The 20,090-nt window shown below is 39.7% G+C and overlaps 1 protein-coding gene across 1 annotated transcript in view; it reads right to left on the bottom strand.

Moving 5' to 3' along the window:
- Nucleotides 1-640: 640 nt before the first annotated feature.
- The window catches only part of NMBR (neuromedin B receptor), a 536,877-nt gene continuing 517,427 nt past the window's right edge, over nt 641-20,090 (bottom strand). The window contains exon 3 of the mRNA XM_077292811.1: nt 641-1,431. Coding sequence (XP_077148926.1) covers nt 1,033-1,431 — 399 coding nt within the window. The 3' untranslated portion in view covers nt 641-1,032. The remainder of the gene's footprint in view (nt 1,432-20,090) is intronic.

Below are 20,090 nucleotides of genomic sequence, written 5' to 3'. Positions count from 1 at the left end.
AGTAGATATAAAATGCTTATAAATTCATTTCCCTTTTTTGAATTTGCAAGATACTCATTTTTCTGGGCAGCAAAATATTCAGCATCAAAAACTCACTAAAAACTCATCATTGGAACCTAACCTTACACTTTAAAAATGAATTATGATTTAATTACTAAATGTTTTCCCCTATAATTAAGGCTGAAGGTGGGCCTTGCTTTGTCCTTGTATGCTTTATTAGCTCTGAAAAAAGAAAAAAAAAGTGTTCGCCGTACTTTAAATCAATACGAGCCTGGCTTCATTATATTGACTGCCATATCCATAGCTACTGATTCATTGAAACATCCAAAGAAAAATAATGGAGGATAGGCACATCCGAATAAAATCTTCTAGCTTTATTTATGTCCATAAGGTTAAAAAATTCCACATGATGATAAGTCACACTCTGATGCGTTGCTGGCATCTGCTGCTTCCTTAGCCATATGACTCTATGACTCAGCAGTAGACGCCACCAACACATCAGAGTGTGACTTATCATCATGTGGAATCTTTTAACCTTATGGACATAAATAAAGCTTTCAAATTTTATTTGGTTGTGTCTATCCCCCTTTATTTTTATTGGCTATGTTTGATTAATATAACTAAATTCACAGTGCAAGATGTCAGTTTAGTACCTTATACATGATTTGTGCATAAAAAGAAAAAATGGCAATTTGACTTCCTTAGAAATTCATGTAAACAAGGTCTGCACTCCCATGTTCCCAGCACGGTATTTGCCAGAAGCAATTTTAGACATTTTTTTCCAAAAAGGGTATTTTGGTATTCATGCTCAGCACTTCTAACTGTACTTATGTTATCCAATTGAATTGCGGAAAAAAAAATAAACAATTGAATTAAACATTTTTGCCATATAAAACAAATTTATATAGTGTACTTGTTCAAAAATAAGTGATTAATAATTTCCAATATTATCCAAATACTATCACAAAACTGAAATATTCCGTACAATCGAGGTTATCTAAAATGAAGTTAGGTTTGTTAATTAAAGGATAATCACAATGACGCTTCTTGCCGACTTTGACCATTCAGCATAGAGGTGCTGGTCACTGTGTTTTTAACATTACTCTTCAGAGAAGTCATTCGGACATTAGATGAATTAAGCAAGTAGCTGGTAGACCGTTGATGGCTCCTCTTCCTACGACAACACAGCTGGCTGTTAAAGTGTCTTCTGAAACTCTCACTAAGTAGGTAGAGTGCAAAAGGATTTACACAGGAGTTAGAAAAGCTTAAGACACGGGCCACTAATGTGATAATCATATGTCCCAAAGATGGATCAATTTCATTGTAGTTGAAAGACCGGTACATATATAAAACGTGGTTTGGACACCAGCAGAGTGCAAAGCAGCCAACAAACACTAGAACGATTTTTGCCAGTCGTTTTCGAGTTTCCATCTGTAATGAGAAAAATGGTAAAGTTAGTATTTAATTAGTTTTTGCAATAATGTATTTTGCATCCCACTTTAAAATTAAGACTGACGATTGATACAAAATTTGGACCAGTAAAAATTATATATTGCGGCATATTTTTTTACATTTACTGCATGGCTCATCTCATTTCCACCAAGGTCAGAATTTTAAAATCAACCATGGTATTCACAGCCTAAAAATATGGACTAAGGAATGTAAATAAGTATGCTGATTTTTTTCTAAACATTAGTGAATACAGTGGGTAAGCCCTTCAATAGGATCACATACCACCTCCATCATTACTGGAAAAATCAAGTAGGCAGAGAATTGAGAATTTCACAAGAAAAACAATGATGTGCTTGGTTTTAACATAACTTTAGTCTTTCATGAGTTATTTACAAGTTTATGACCACTTACAAAATGTGTTCAAAGTGCTTCCCATTGTGTTGGATTGTCAATGCAACCCTCATCACCCACTCTTGACACACTGATAGCAACACCGCAGAAGAAATGCTAGCACAGGCTTCCAGCATCCGTTGTTTTAGATGCTGCACATCTCGTATCTCGACCACCATGGTCACTCACCATCCATTTTGAAAAGTTTTCCTCCTCCCATATACTAATGTGCCACAAACAGGAAGTTGATTTCACCAACCATTCCCATTTTATTTAGGTGTATCCATATAAGTGGCCCACCCTGTATATATGGGCAAGCTTTTTTGTGCGTGAACTTTATGGATGACACCCATGCAGACAGTTGTGCTCTAAAGTTTACATACCCCGGCAGAATTTTTGCTGTCTTGGCCTTTTTCAGAGAAAATGAATAACAACACCAAAACTTTTTCTCCACTCATGGTTAGTGGTTGGGTGAAGCCATTTATTGTCAAACTACTGTGTTTTCTCTTCTTAAATCATAATGACAACCCAAAACATCCAAATTACCCTAATCAAAAGTTTACATACCCTGGTGGTTTTGACCTGATAACATGCACAGAAGTTGACACAAATGGGTTTGACTGGCTACTAAAGGTAACATCCTAACCTGTGACCTGTTTGTTTGTAATCAGTGTGTGCATAAAAGCTGAGTGAGTTTCTGGGATCCAGACAGACTCTTGCATCTTTCATTCAGCCACTGACGTTTTTGGATTGTGAGTCATGGGGAAAGCTAAAGATTTGTCAATGGATCTACAGGAAAAGGTCGTTGAACTGTATAAAACAGCAAAGGGATAAAAAAGATATCCAAGGAATTGCCAGTTAGCAGCTTTCAAACTGTGATTGACAAATGGAAAATCAGGGGACTCTGTAAAACAAAACCACGGTCAGGAAGACCAACAAAACTTTTGTCCACAACTGCCAAGAAATTGTTTGGGAAGCAAAGAAAAACCCACAAATAACATCAGCTGAAATACTGGACTATCTGAAAAATAAGGAGGCACGTGAAGAAAAATGGGCTGCATGGTCGAGTCACCAGAAGAAAGTCATTACTGCGCAAATGCCACAAAGGATCTTGCTTACAACATGAAAAACAGCACAGAGACAAGCCTCAAAACTTCTGGAACCAGGTGTTACACCCTGTCTCGGACCTGTATCTATGCGGGGTCCCCAACAGGACTCCCGCTCTGTGACGGCCCCATGCCATCTTGCTGCAGCCTCTGCTTCCTGGCATGTGGCCAGCAGATTCCCAGGTAGAGTGCTTAGGTCACGCGCGTGCTCCCGGTCTCTTAAAGAAACAGCGTGCTTTTTTCAAAAGTACTTCTGACCAATGGCGTCTTAGTGATTACAATTTCTAGCCCCTCCACCATAGGAAGGGTGCTGGAGCAACAAGTATCCTCTGTTGATAGCTTCCGGTTTCCGCTAGTGTGTGCTTAAGCTTCTGAAGTGTTCTGCCAGTGATCTGCTTACATTGCTTGTCTTCACAGACTGTCAGCTACCTGTTACCTGGCTATCCTGGACGACGTCCGTTCTGTCTATGCCAGTTCTGTCATGTCCCAACATTCAACAATCCATACCTCTGGACAACGCCAGTATCATCTGTGCCAGCTCCTACCCGTACACCCGGAACCTGCCGGCCAGCTCAATGACATCTGTTAATCCTGCTACTCTGTCTGTCCCACTGGGACAGCTGCCACATGTCTGGGGTCTAACTGGAGGTAGCAGCCATGTCCCCCAGGAATTCCATTCTGACCCTGTTCGAGGGGACTTACCACGGGTGCCTGGGGCTCACATAGTCACGCCACCTTCGGAGCCCCCCGGACTGTGGCCCCAAGGTTCCACAGAAATATCAATAAAATGTGAACTTCACCACCTGTGCCTCTGCTTCCATTCATTACACAAGGTAATTTGGATTGATAAGACCAAAATTGAACTTTTTGGCCACAACCATAATTTGGTTACATTTGGAGAGAGGTTAATAAGGCCTATGATGAAAGGAACACCTACTGTAAAGCACGGAGATGAATCGCTGATGTTTTGGGCATGTGTGAGCTACAAAAGTACAGGAAACTTGGTCAAAGTTGAATTAAAGATGAATGCAGAACGTTATCAGCAAATACTGGAGGCAAATTTGCAATCAACTGCCCAGAAGCTACACATGGGATGTACTTGGATGTTCCAATGTGATGACGATCCAAAACACAAGGCCAAGTCGACCTGTCATTGGCTACAGCACAACAAAGTGAAGGCTCTGGAGTGGCCATCTCAGTCTCCCGACCTCAATAATATTGAGCCACTCTGGAGAGATCTCAAGCGCGCAGTTCATGCTAGACAGCCCATATATTTACAGTAACTGGAGGCTTTTTACCAATAAGAGTGGGCAGCTTTACCATCTGAGAAAATAAAGATCCTCATCCACAACTAACACAAAAGACTTCATGCTGTCAGTGACGTTAGAGGGGCAATACACAGTATTAAGAAATGGATATGTAAACTTTTGATCAGGGTCATTTGGATGTTTTGGGTTGTTATTATGATTTAAAAAGAGAAAACACAATAGTTTGACAATACATGGCTTCACCCAACCACTAACCATGCGTGGAGAAAAAGCTTTGGTGTTATCATTCATATTCTCTGAAAAATGGCCAAGAAAGTAATAATTCTAAAAAGTCCTGGAAAGTAAAAATTCTGCCGCGGTATGTGAACTTTTGAGCACAACTGTTAATATGTTTGTTAATTTGATTTTCTTTATCTGCCCTTAAATGAGGGTAGACATTAAACCTTTAGTGCTATTTACCATTTATTAGTGATTTTTTTTAAGCTTAAAATACTGTGTATTGTTCTACTTTTTTGGTTTAAGCTTCATGAGAAGTGGCTTCCATTGTTATAAAAGCATTATGGACAATGATGATGTGATATTTGCTTTCATCAATATCCGCGCTAGTAATTATGCCTGCCAACTGGGACTCAGATGGTTGCAATCAGTAAACCAAAATTCCTGGACTTGACACCCAGGAGATTAATGCCCAATAGTCATAATAAGCGAGGAAACAATATTAATACAAATGATTGTATTTGTAAGCTGAGGCTCAGATGGTTGTATGAAATTGTATAAGTGATAAAACAGATTTTCTGAAGTCAACACCTAGGGGATTAATGTCCCATATTTGTGATCAGCATAGAAACAAATTCAATATAAGTGAAAGTTCTTACCCCTGTTTGGGGTAAGAACTTTCACTTATATTGAATTTGTTTCTATGCTGATCACAAATATGGGACATTACTCCCCTAGGTGTTGACTTCAGAAAATCTGTTTTACCACTTATACAATTTCATACAACCATCTGAGCCTCAGCTTACAAATACAATCATTTGTATTAATATCGTTTCCTCGCTTATTATGACTATTGGGCATTAATCTCCTGGGTGTCAAGTTCAGGAATTTTGGTTTACTGATTGCAACCATCTGAGTCCCAGTTGGCAGGCATAATTACTAGCGCGGATATTGATGAAAGCATATTTTTATGCAATCATCTATTTATTTTTTGTACTTTCACTTTTACAATCCCTGGTGGTGATTGTTATATCCGCAGCAGAAAAATTGCCTGGTGTTTTGCAGCGCCACTCATAGCTATCTATTTATGATGTGATATTTATTTGCTCATAATATTCCTGGGATCTTTTTCTATTACTTTCAGGATTTGTGTAAAAATCTACTATAGTTTAACTTCAACTTTATTCAGAAATATGGACATTTCTTTCAATCATCGCATGAAAAACATTGCATTTGACAAACATTTGTATACACTTATATAAATGTACACAAACCAAATATTTTTCTTCTTTTGATTTTTTAAGACAAGAGACACAAAATGAACATAAATATCTATGTGTTGAGAGTACAAAAACAACAAGTACGGTACTTCATACATTATTTACTTTCAATAACCATTGTTAGTTTTAAATGTAGGTAATTTTACAGCTATGAAATCCAATGTCTATTTCTATTCACCTCATTATCTAGCTTTCTCTTTTTCTTACAGCCATAATATGTGTTAATACACTATTTAGACATAAATAGACATAAATAACCCTGTTTTTTCAAGTCCAGCAAGTGCATTTCTGTGATACAAATGATTAAGTACATTAAGGAAAATTTATTTTTTCCAGATATAAGACATCATGATTACAGTCAATTTGATTCTAAGATCTTTGGATAATTTAAAGCCTTTTTTAAATGAATAACTACATTGTATGCAATTTGCATTATAATCCGATTACAATTTTGATCACAATTAATTACAATATCATTGTAGATAAGTTGTATAATAAAGTAAATTAATCATGGACATCTTACTTTACATACATAATTTATACAGCAAGAGACCTTTTACATCTTATTTACATAGAAGATCAATTCATTATTCTCAAACTTGAAGCAGTATGGAGCCTTGTTTCAAGTAGGTTTACATAATAAGTCTGTTATCATCACTGAAGCATCCAGCTAAGAGGAGCTATTGAATAGATCACACATTTTTCTGCATGCCACATAATGTGTTAACTAGCAATCCATAATGCGCAAGACTGTCTCTACAGGGATCTTCAGTCTCATTGGCTTCTCTCCATTCTGATCACTGCATATGATCTTGTAGAAAACTGTTCATTTGGCATTTTTATTATAAATTGCTTTATCTCAGTAAATGCCTGAGTTGTACAAAAACACATATTACTTCTAATATTAACAAGTTTTATAACAGTTTGGGAAATTGCTATTGGTTCTGCTGTTTGTCGGTATAATAAGTGTAAAATATAATATACACTACTCAAAAAAATGAAGGAAACACTAAAATCCCACATCCTAGATATCACTGAATGAAATATTCCAGTTGTAAATCTTTATTCATTACATAGTGGAATGTGTTGAGAACAATTATACCTAAAAATTATCAACGTAAATCACAACTAATATCCCACGGAGGTCTGGAGTTAGAATGATGCTCAAAATCAAAGTGGAAAATGAAGTTACAGGCTGATACAACTTCAGTGGAAATGCCTCAAGACAAGGAAATGATGCTCAGTAGTGTGTGTGACCTCCACGTGCCTGTATGACCTCCCTACAATGCCTGGGCATGCTCCTGATGAGGCGGCGGATGGTCTCCTGAGGGATCTCCTCCCAGACCTGGACTAAAGCATCCACCAACTCCTGGACAGTCTGTGGTACAATGTGCCGTTGGTGGATGGTGCGAGACATGATGTCCCAGATGTGTTCAATCGGATTTAGGTCTGGGGAACGGGCAGGCCAGTCCATAGCTTCAATGCCTTCATCTTGCAGGAACTGCTGACACACTCCAGCCACATGAGGTCTAGAATTGTCCTGCATTAGGAGGAACCCAGGGCCAACTGCACCAGCATAAGGTCTCACCAGGGGTCTGAGGATCTCATCTCGGTACCTAATGGCAGTCAGGCTACTGCTGGCGAGCACATGAAGAACACTCCAAAGAAAGGCCACCCCACACCATTACGGACCCACTGCCAAACTGGTCATGCTGAAAGATGTTGCAGGCTGCATATCACTCTCCATAGCATCTCCAGACTCTGTCATGTCTGTCAAATGTGCTAAGTGTGAACCTGCTTTCATCTGTGAAGAGCACAGAGCACCAGTGGCAAATTTGCCAATCCTGGTGTTCTTTGGCAAATGCCAAGCATCCTGCACGGTGTTGAGCTGTGAGCACAACCCCCATCTGTGGACATCGGGCACTCAGACCATCCTCATGCCGTAGGTTTCTAACTGTTTGTGCAGACACATGCACATTTGTGGCCTGCTGGAGGTCATTTTGCGGGGCTCTGGCAGTGCTCCTCCTGTTCCTCCTTCCTCAAAGGCTGAGGTAGCGGTCCTGCTGCTGGATTGTTGCCCTCCTACGACCCCCTCCACGTCTCTTGGTGTACTGGCCTGTCTCCTGGTAGCGCCTCCAGCCTCTGGACACTACGCTGGCAGACACAGCAAACCTTTTTGCCATAGCTTGCATTGATGTGCCATCCTGGATGAGCTGCACTACCTGAGACACTTGTGGGGGTCATAGAGTCTGTCTCATGCTACCATGAGTGTGAAGGCACAACCAACATTCAAAATTGACCAAAACATCAGCCAGAAAGCATTGGTACTGAGGTGGTCTGTGGTCCCCACCTGCAGAACCACTCCTTTATTGACAGTGTCTTGATAATTGCCAATAATTTCCATCTGTTGTCTATTCCATTTGCACAACAGCATGTGAAATTGATTGTCAAACAGTGTTGCTTCCTAAGTGGACAGTTTGATTTCACAGAAGTTTGATTTACTTGGGAGTTATATTCCGCTGTTTAAGTCTTCCCTTTAATTTTTTGAGCAATGTATTTGTGCAAAGTTTTAAACAGAACAAATGTGGCCAAACGTTTTGAAATTGAAACAAATTTTTGGTTTTCACAAAAATTGTGGCTTCAGTTTTTATAGAGGCATTGCATTAACTCTATGTTGTTATGAAGAGTTTACAGATGAATTGCCAAAAATGTACATTAAATTTAACTCAATCACAAAACCCTATTTCCACTGAATTTCAGCCATGCCACAAAAAAAACCTACCTATATAATTTCAGTGACCTTATGGTTATTTCAGGAGAAAGTGTTGACTAGGACAGTTAATATCACTTTTTTGTGATGATTGACTTATAAGGACTCCATAGCGTTTTTGGTCCATTTTTGCACACAAAAAAATGGAAAGAAAAATAAATCTTAAAATAAACAGATAGCTGAATTGCTTTGCTTAATAACTTCTAAATGAAAAGCTTGAGGAAAAAAAATCGTGATAATACTGTTACTGCATTTATAGACTATATTGATAAAACTGTATAACCCTTTTCTGATGTCAGACAGCATAGTACGTATGACGTCAGTATAACCGCTTTGAGGTGGACTCCGGCGGTGAGCCTACCTCAAAGCCACGACATGTCAGCTGTTTTCAACTGCTGACATGTGCCCACAATAGGCGCTAGTTAAATGCGGCTGTCAAACTCTGATAGCGGCATTTAACGCACGCTTCCAGCCATTAGGAATACATGCACCACTGACCCTGTCATGGTGCCTCGCCATGACAACCAGAGATCTTCTTGAGACCTATATGGTTGTTGATGCTGGATTGCTATGAGCGCCACCCTGTGGATGGCGCTCATATCAAGTCTGTAATTCTGTTACATAGAGATGCTCTGAGCATCGGCACTATGTAGCAGAGCCGATCAAGTTATGGCAGCTTCGAGCCTCCCATGGAGGCTATTGAAGCATGCCAAAAGTAAAAAAAAACATAAAAGTTCAAATCACCCCCCTTTCGCCCCATTCAAAATAAAACAATAAAAATAAAATAAAAACATAGACATGTTTTGTATCGCCGCATTCAGAATCAACCCCATCTATCAGCGCAGCAAGAAAACAAATCAAAATGCCAGAATTACGATTTTTTGGTCGCCGCGACATTGTATTAAGATGCAATAACAGGTGATCAAAAGGTCGTATCTGCACAAAAAGTTTTTTTGCAAACTTTGGAATTTTTTTTCACCACATAGGTAAAAAAGAACCTAGGCATGTTTGATGTCTATGAACTTGTAATGACCTGGAGAATCGTATTGGCAGGTTAGTTTTAGCAGATAATGAACCTAGCAAAAAAAACAAACAAAAAAACAAGTGTGTGATTGCACTTTTTTTGCTATTTCACCACACTTGGAATTTTTTTCCATTTTCTATTACATGACATGGTAAAACCAATGGTATCGTTCAAAATTAAAACTCGCCCCACAAAAAATAAGCCCTCACATGGCCATATTGATGGAAAAATAAAAAAGTTAAAGCTCTGGAAAGAAGGGGAGCGAAAAACGAAAATGCAAAACTGAAAAAAGTTCCGATCATGAAGGGGTTAAATATGTTGTTTTCTCTAGTTACAGTTTGGAAATGGTAATTTACTTACATTTGGAAGTTTTTCCGGAAATGAATAAGTTGAGTGCTAAATCATTCTTTAAGGTCGGTTCCACAAATTTATGTTTTGTGTTCCGAGTATGGATCACGAAGCATGGGCTTGCCTCGGGACTCCACAACTGAACCCAATAGCCTCATATATGTAATTAAGGCTGTCGAGTTCAGATCAAAAGACCCACAGCTGATCCAAAGATAAAGATTTGTACTTGGGCAATCAATGTTGGATTTCTAAAACTAACTTAAAGTAGACTGATTAATTTTATGAAACAGAGTATTTTTTTAAAATAAGAAAATAGGGTACAAGATGCTAAAGAAAATTGGGTTCTTATGCAATGAAACCTTTTTCTTCAAATCTGAGATTTCAATTATTTGTTAGCAGTGTGTTTTCTTTATATTTTTTTGACTATTCAACCATACCACATATCCATTTTTCTGTTATATGGACAAGATCTTTTCGATTCAGATGTGTAAAACTGGCTTTAGGAGACTGATTGTAATAGTTATATAGAAAGCACCAGGAGATGTTAACATACAATCAGAAATTATATCTGGGAGGTTTTTGGAAAAGGAAATACCTAATTATAGTGGTTAATCTACTAGTCAGGGAGGAAGATGTAACAGATAAATGTAGGAAGGAAGATAAAAATGAAGAAAAAGAGGCTAAAATAAATGTACAAAACAGTTCACAGTAGTAAGGGAATGTATAAAAAAAATAACTAGTTTGTTTTAAAAAGTGACTCAGCAATATTTTTTCTTGCATCCATAAATAATACAATTATACAGAGAAGTGCTGCTAAAATAAAATACCGTATTCTCTTGTGAATAGCTACATAAAACGCAAGAAAAGGAAAACATGTTAGGAAAGGGGGTCTTGGATGTGAAGCATGTAGGCATAAACAATAAAAAAGATGAAAAATGTGGTTTGTTTTTTCACTGATACTGAGGGGGAGAATACTCCAAAAGGGATTTCAATATGTGTTACATGTTTGGTTATCTATGTATATGTCAAAATATTTAGGTTAGGACTTCTAGAAAATAATTGTAAAAAGTATAGGGTTAAACCATAACTGATAAAGAAAATAATCAATACAGCTATTATAATCCATATTTTGCCAATATGTAATATTACATGTCATATGTCAGCTGCTGTATATAATACTACTTTTACAAAATTGTAACTAGTTTTATAAAATTGTGTTTCGTTTTAGCTAAAAGAAACCAAGGCTAAGCTAGTTGATATTGTTATATAAGACACAGTTCTATAGAAAAGATATTCTCACATATGCCTGGAGGTCTCCTGTGCACAAATTATCCCTGAAAACTAATAATTGCAAACAAGGAACTATTTTTAAATTCGATCTAACCAACTTCATGGAATTATCCCACAAAATTTGATTTCCGGCAAATAAATTCAAGTGAACTGCATAACTCAAAGCCTCTAATTGCCTGGAAAAATATGCGTAGAACACTGTTAAGTTCCCCTTGGACTCAATTGAGCACATTTTGAGCTCTGTAATGCAAACACAGCCTTTTTAATATAAGAATAACTTCAAACTTATCATATATCAGGTGTGCTACACTGTTTTGAATGTGAAGTATTTAGAACCTCTCAACTAGAAGAAAAAAAATCTCTTTTTTGGGGTAACACAACTGGTTTGCTAATCACAAAATGATTCGGCAATTAAAAGCGCTTTACATCAAGCTGTCCAAAAAGTTTCCACTTTTTTCTGAAGAAAACATTTGCACATTTTTAAATGTAAAATAGTTATGATTTTGCAACCAAGAATGAAATAGGTTACCTTTTTTGGGGTCTGAAACTCGTTTGATAATCACAACATTTTTATGCAATTACAGAGTCTTTGTCACAACACAGCTGTCAGGTGACAAGGGACCAGAGGCTCCTTACCTGTCCCTAACACTAGCGGGCGCCCTAGCTCGCCCTGATCCCCAGGATACTTTAGATGGCAAAGATGCTGGGGATTCTGCCTTTGCCTTATTTCCTTAGTTAGCCCTCTGTCTGTTCTCGTCCCCCACCCAGGGAAGAGGAGGCGCTACTGTGTACCGTAGTACACCAACCCAACAAACAAAGCAACACAAACAAGGGTTAGCAGAAAACTCCAGTCGTACAAAATATTCACTCACATATCACAGAGGACTGCACTGGGGCATGGAGGTAGGGGAAAAGAGCAAAACAGAGAAGGATAAGGAATGACCATGCATGTAAACCAAACACCAGTCACTAATAAGTCCTTCAACTTTCCTTCTCATATGAACTCCTCTCCCTCCATTAGCCATGCAGCAATAAAGCTAGCTCTAACAAGGATTAATATCAGAACCCAGATTATAAAGAGAAAAGGAGTGGCTAACTGAGCACAGCTGTGAGAACAGGGATTTCCAACATGGTCGATTAACCCCTGTTCTGCCAGAAGAAATAAACACATTTAAAATGAAAGAGAAGTGCTTCTCAGTGCCAAAGTATGAGCAATTAGATGCTGCCATCTTCTGGTTTCACACTGTCGCGGTAACCCCGTGACAGTACCCTCTCTTGTATGAGGGACCTCCATAACCTCAGAACCAGGCTTATCAGGGTGTGGCACGTGAAAAGCCCAGACCAGTCTGGCACATGAACACCAGATGCTGGTACCCACATCCTCTCCTCAGGACCGTACCCTCTCTGATGTACCAGATACTGAAGCGACCAATAAACAAGAGAAGAATCAAAAATCTTCACAATCTGAAACTTGAAATTACCATCGACAATGACAGGAGATGCTGGTAGAGGTGATGGTACAGAAGATGCAACACATATTTTGAGGATACCACAATGAAATACAATATGGTTCCTAAAGGTAGGAGGTAAAGCAGGCTAAATACTATGGGATTGACGATGGCTATGATCTTATAATGACTGATAAACCTGGGAACTAGTTTCCAAGAAGGGACCTTCAGCTTAATGTTCCTAGAAGACAGCCACACCAAGTCACCAACACACAGGTCCGGACCCACCAAACTTCTCAGATCAGCCACACTCTTATATTTGGATCCCACCTTCCTCAAATTATTCATAACCCCCTGCCATATGGTAGAAATGGAAGATGAAAACCACTCTTCCTCCAGTAATCCAGAAGGGGGTTACCACTAAAAGTCTAATTCAGTCTAATGGGCAGACTGAACAGGTTAACCAGAATCTAGAGACGTATCTCAGGTGTCTTGCTTCTGAAAATCAAAAAGACTGGGTTACCTATTTACCGTTAGCCAAATTCACTGTAAATAATCGCTGTCAGGAATCGGCCGGGAAATCCCTGTTTTTCAGGGCATATGGGTTCCATTCTCAGTTTACCATGGAGGAAATAAGTATTTGATCCCTTACTGGTTTTTGTTAGTTTACCCACTGACAAAGACATGAACAGTCTATAATTTTAAGGGTAGGTTAATTTTAACATTGAGAGATAGAATATCAAAAATAAAATCCAAAAAATCACATTGTATAACTTATATAAATTTATTTGCATTTTGCAGTGAAAAATAAGTATTTGATCTCTCTGGCAAACAAGACTTAACACTTGCGGTCAAAACCCTTTTTGGCAAGCACAGCAGTCAGACATTTATTGCAGTTGATGATGATGTTTGCGCACATATCAGGAGGAATTTTGAAACACTCTTCTTTGCAGATCATCTCTAAATCATTAAGATTTTGAGGCTGTCGCTTGCAACTTGGAGCTTCAACTCCCTCCATAAGTTTTCTATGAGATTAAGGTCTGGAGACTGGCTAGGTCACTCCATGACCTAAATATGCTTCTTTTTGAGCCACTCCTTTGCTGCCTTGGCTGTAAGTTTTGGGTCATTGTCTTGCTGGAACACCCAGATATGACCCATTTTTTATGTCTTTAAGGAGGGAAGGAGGTTGTCTCTCAGGATTTAATGGTACATGGCTCCATCCATTCTTCCATTGATGCAGTGAAGTACTCATGTGCCCTTAGCAGATAAACACCCTCAAAACATAATATTTCCACCTCCATGCTTGACAGTGGGGATGGTGTTCTTTGGATCATAGGCAGCATTTCTTTTTCTCCAAACATGGCGAGTTGAGTTAATGCCAAAGAGATCAATTTTTGTCTCATCTGACCACAGCACCTTCTCCCAATCAAGCAGAGAATCATCCAGGTGTCCATTGGCAAATGTCAAACGAGCCTGCACATGTGCCTTCTTGAGCAGAGGGACCTTGTGGGCACTGCAGGATTTTAAAGCTAATGGAGTAATGTGTTACCAATGGTTTTCTTGGTTACTGTGGTCTCAGCTGCATTGAGATCATTAACAAGTTCCCCATGTACTTTTAAGCTGATCTCTTACCTTCCTCATGATCAAGGATACCCTACGAGGTGAGATTTTGCATGGTGACCCAGATTGATGTCAACTGAAAGTTATTTTGTATTTCTATCATTTTCTTTTTACTGCTCCAACAGTTGTCTCCTTCTCACCCAGCGTCTTACTTATGGTTTTGTAGTCCATTCCAGCTTTGTGCAGGTCTATGATTTAGTCCCTGACATCCTTATAAAGCTCTTTAGGCTTGCCCATGTTGTAGAGATTAGAGTCTGACTGATTAATTGAGTCTGTGGACAGGAGTCTTTTATAAAGGTGACTATATAAGACAGCTGTCTTTAATGCAGGTAACTAGTTGTTTAGGAGTGTCTAACTGGTCTGTAGGAGCCAGAACTCTTAATGGTTGGTAGGGGATCAAATACTCATTTCTCACTGCAAAATGCAAATAAATTTATATAATTTATACAATGTGATTTTCTGGATTTTTTTTTTATATTCTCTCTCTTAATGTTAAAATTAAACCTACCATTAAAATTATAGACTGTTAATGTCTTTGTCAGTGGGCAAACTTACAAAATTAGCAAGGGATCAAATACTTATTTCCCCCACTGTAAAGTGAGAATGGAACCCATATGCCCCAAAAAACAGGGACTTACTGGTCAATTCCTGACAGAGATTATTTAGAGTGAATTCGGCTAGCGGTAAATAGGTAACCCAGTCTTCCTGATTTTCAGAAACAAAACACCTGAGTTACATCTCTTGATTCTGGCTAACCCGCCCAGTCTGCCCATTATACTGTGGGTGAAAAGCAGAAGAAAATGACAAATTGATCCCCAGACAGGTGTAAACTGCCCTCCAAAACTTGGAGACAAACTGCATTAACCGATCTGAAACGATATCGGTCGGGATCATATGTAATCTAATTTCCCTGCGGAAAACTTGCACCAAGGATTTGGCGTTCAGTAAAGCTGGTAAAGCAATAAAATGAGACATTTTGCTGAATATATCTACCACCACAAGAATTACAGTATCCTTATTGACACTAGTAGATCCGTGAGAAAATTGACCGACAAGTGAGTCCAAGGCTAGAGAGCCCCCGACAGAGTATGAGAGGTCTTATAAAGTGCACAGGCACTGCAAGCGGCTACATGCTCCAGCCGAGTAAGGAGATCAGCGGAAGCTTTGTTACCAGGATGTCCAGTCAACACTGAATCGTGATGTTCGCTGAGGATCCCGGGAATCAGGGTGTGCTATGGCACCCCCTAGTGTTAGGGCCAGGAAAGATGCCCCCTTGGTCCCAGGTCACTAGCCAGTTGAATTGTGACAATTATTTTTAACAATTTAGCCATTTCTGAAAATGTTTCACTTTCTGACCTGACCTACATAGGGGGCAGTACAAGTGACAAAAGTTTTGAGTCTGCAGAAGCAGATGTAGTATTATATTTAATCACATATGTAGGATGAATTTTATATATAGATATACCAAATATTCAATATGCAAAGAGCTATGATATGATATCCTCCATAAAAAGCAGCATTTGAAGGATCAATGGACTCCCTGAAAAGGAGGCGGAACTTCCCGGGATCATAAAAGGCTCGCTATGCACTGCCTGGAGAAAACACCCTGACAAAGGGGAACTGAGCATTCCCCGAAATGCATTGGTTATTTTTTTGGCTCCTTCGGAACACTATACTTTGTGATGTCACACTCCTTTTCAGTGCCGCCCTCCATCTTGGATTCAGCAATCCAGGGACACTACCGGCCGGAGCGCCCCTGGCTCTACACACACTGATTTTCCTTCATTTCTGTTGCTCCCCTGACAACCCGCTGAAGTGCCTCTTCTTCTCCAAGGACGCAGTTCTCATCTCAGCCGCCACCCTCCATGCATGATCTGCTAACAACGCTGACCTAAGGGCACAGGAAGTACTGCCTGTTTTAAACATTGCAATGCTGCATCACCAATGAAGGTACAAAGAGTACTTTGCAAGTGGCTCAAATTTGATTCATGGTATCATAACCATTAGCCTGGCTGGCATGGAGCGCAGTGTTTGTGCTTTTTGTAAACTCACTGCAGATAATCTTAACTACTCTGGGTGGACAGCAGGTTTTGAACTCTAGTTATATGTGTTTTAAGAACTATATACCCACCATTTGCACATACTCTTGTTTTTTCAGGTTGCATCCAAACCAGGTTGCATTATAGTATAGGAATTAGCATGATAGCTTTGCTCATATATTTTTAGTCTTTGTTCACTTTGAGGGAAAAAGGAGAGCAGGGCAGGCCAGACAGGTGCTGGTAGTGGGGGACTCAATTATTAGGGGAACAGATAGGGCAATCTGTCACAAAGACAGGGATCGTCGGACGGTGTGCTGCCTACCTGGCGCTCGAGTCCGACACATCGCTGATCGGGTGGACAGATTACTGGGAGGGGCTGATGAGGACCCAGCAGTCATGGTGCACATTGGCACAAATGACAAAGTTAGAGGTAGGTGGAAGGTCCTTAAAGATGATTTCAGGGAATTAGGCTGCAAGCTGAAAGCAAGGACCTCCAACGTGGTATTTTCCGAAATACTGCCTGTACCACGTGCCACGCCAGAGAGGCAACGGGAGATTAGGGAGGTTAATAAGTGGCTCAAGAATTGGTGTAGGAAGGAGGGGTTTGGGTTCCTGCAGAACTGGGCCGATTTCTCAGTTGGCTACAGGCTCTACGCTAGGGACGGGCTGCACCTCAATGGGGAAGGTGTAGCTGTGCTGGGGGAGAAAATGGTTAGAAGGTTGGAGGAGTGTTTAAACTAGGGATTGGGGGGGAGGGTATTCATTTTATAGGAGGGGAAGATAGTGCAGATAGAGACCTGGGCACAAATAAGGAAGTTGGGGGTGGCGGTGGCATGGGGGGTGGGGTTAGAACAGTTAGTAATTTAAGAAAGAATAGAGGTACAGAGAGTAACATCAAGTGCATGTATACTAATGCCAGAAGCCTCGCCAACAAAATGGATGAATTAGAACTAATGTTGTTGGAGCATAATTATGACATGGTGGGGATATCTGAGACGTGGCTGGATGAGAGCCATGACTGGGCTGTTAACTTGCAGGGCTATAGCCTTTTCAGAAATGACTGCACAGATAAGCGAGGGGGTGGGGTGTGTCTGTATGTAAAATCGACCTTAAAACCCATCCTGCGTGATAATATAGGTGAATCTAATGAAAATGTAGAGTCTCTGTGGGTGGAGATAAGGGGAGGGGGAAAAAATAATAAATTACTGATAGGGGTTTGTTATAAATCTCCAAAACTAATGGAAGCAATGGAGAATATCCTCGTAAAGCAAATAGATGAAGCTGCGACTCAAGGAGAAGTCATTATTATGGGGGACTTCAACTACCCTGAAATAGATTGGGGAACAGAAACCTGCAGTTCCAGCAAAGGTAATCGGTTTTTGACAACTATGAGAGACAATTACCTTTCACAACTGGTTCAGGACCCAACAAGGAGGGGGGCACTGCTAGACCTAATATTAACCAACAGGCCAGATCGCATATCAAATATAAGGGTTGGGGGTCACTTGGGGAATAGTGATCACAAAATAATAAGTTTTCATGTAACCTTTAATAAGATGGGTAGTAGGGGGGTGACAAGGACACTAAACTTCAGAGGGCAAATTTCCAACGGATGAGAGAGGATCTTGGTGCAATTAACTGAGACGATATCCTGAGACACAAAAATACACAAAGAAAATGGGAGACATTTATTAGCATCTTGGATAGGACCTGTGCACAGTATATACCGTATGGGAATAAACATACTAGAAATAGGAGGAAACCAATATGGCTAAATAGAGCTGTAAGGGGCGCAATAAGGGACAAAAAGAAAGCATTTAGAGAATTAAAGGAAGTAGGTAGTGAGGAGGCATTAAATAAATACAGAAAATTAAATAAATTCTGTAAAAAGCAAATCAAGGCAGCAAAGATTGAGACAGAGAGACTCATTGCCAGAGAGAGTAAAAATAATCCCAAAATATTCTTTAACTATATAAATAGTAAGAAACTAAAAAATGACAGTGTTGGCCCCCTTAAAAATAGTCTGGGTGAAATGGTGGATGAGGATGAGGAAAAAGCCAATATGCTAAATGACTTTTTTTCATCAGTATTTACAAAAGAAAATCCCATGGCAAACAAAATGACTAGTGATAAAAATTCCCCATTAAATGTCACCTGCTTAACCCAGCAGGAAGTATAGCGGCGTCTAAAAATAACTAAAATTGACAAATCTCCGGGCCCGGATGGGATACATCCCCGAGTACTGCAGGAACTAAGTACAGTCATTGATAGACCATTATTTTTAATCTTTAAAGACTCCATAATAACAGGGTCTGTACCACAGGACTGGCGTATAGCAAATGTGGTGCCAATATTCAAAAAAGGGGCAAAAACTGAACTCGGTAATTATAGGCCAGTAAGTTTAACCTCTACTGTGGGTAAAATCCTGGAGGGCATTCTAAGGGATGCTATGCTGGAGTATCTGAAGAGGAATAACCTCATGACCCAGTATCAGCACGGGTTTACTAGGGACCGTTCATGTCAGACTAATTTGATCAGCTTCTATGAAGAGGTAAGTTCCGGACTGGACCAAGGGAACCCAGTGGACGTAGTATATATGGACTTTTCCAAAGCTTTTGATACGGTGCCACACAAAAGGTTGTTACATAAAATGAGAGTAATGGGGATAGGGGAAAATATGTGTAAGTGGGTTGAGAGCTGGCTCAGGGATAGGAAACAAAGGGTGGTTATTAATGGAGCACACTCGGACTGGGTCACGGTTAGCAGTGGGGTACCACAGGGGTCAGTATTGGGCCCTCTTCTTTTTAACATATTTATTAATGACCTTGTAGGGGGCATTCAGAGTAGAATTTCAATATTTGCAGATGACACTAAACTCTGCAGGGTAATCAATACAGGGGAGGACAATTTTATATTACAGGATGATTTATGTAAACTAGAAGCTTGGGCTGATAAATGGCAAATGAGCTTTAATGGGGATAAATGTAAGGTCATGCACTTGGGTAGAAGTAATAAGATGTATAACTATGTGCTAATTCTAAAACTCTGGGCAAAACCGTCAATGAAAAAGACCTGGGTGTATGGGTGGATGACAAACTCATATTCAGTGGCCAGTGTCAGGCAGCTGCTACAAAGGCAAATAAAATAATGGGATGTATTAAAAGAGGCATAGATGCTCATGAGGAGAACATAATTTTACCTCTATACAAGTCACTAGTTCGACCACACTTAGAATACTGTGCACAGTTCTGGTCTCCGGTGTATAAGAAAGACATAGCTGAACTGGAGCGGGTGCAGAGAAGAGCAACCAAGGTTATTAGAGGACTGGGGGGTCTGCAATACCAAGATAGGTTATTACACTTGGGGCTGTTTAGTTTGGAAAAACGAAGGCTAAGGGGTGATCTTATGTTAATGTATAAATATATGAGGGGACAGTACAAAGACCTTTCTGATGATCTTTTTAATCATAGACCGGTGACAGGGACAAGGGGGCATCCTCTACGTCTGGAGGAAAGAAGGTTTAAGCATAATAACAGACGCGGATTCTTTACTGTAAGAGCAGTGAGACTATGGAACTCTCTGCCGTATGATGTTGTAATGAGTGATTCATTAATTAAATTTAAGAGGGGACTGGATACCTTCCTGGAAAAGTATTATGTTACAGGGTATATTCACTAGATTCCTTGATAAGGCGTTGATCCAGGGAACTAGTCTGATTGCCGTATGTGGAGTCGGGAAGGAATTTTTTTCCCCATGGTGGAGTTACTCTTTGCCACATGGGGTTTTTTTTGCCTTCCTCTGGATCAACATGTTAGGGCATGTTAGGCTATGGGTTGAAC

Source organism: Ranitomeya variabilis, chromosome 2, assembly GCF_051348905.1.
Source record: "Ranitomeya variabilis isolate aRanVar5 chromosome 2, aRanVar5.hap1, whole genome shotgun sequence".
Classification (NCBI taxonomy): Eukaryota; Metazoa; Chordata; class Amphibia; order Anura; family Dendrobatidae; genus Ranitomeya; species Ranitomeya variabilis.
The sequence above is the reverse complement of the archived record's forward strand: the minus strand, read 5'-3'. Positions and strand labels throughout refer to the sequence as shown.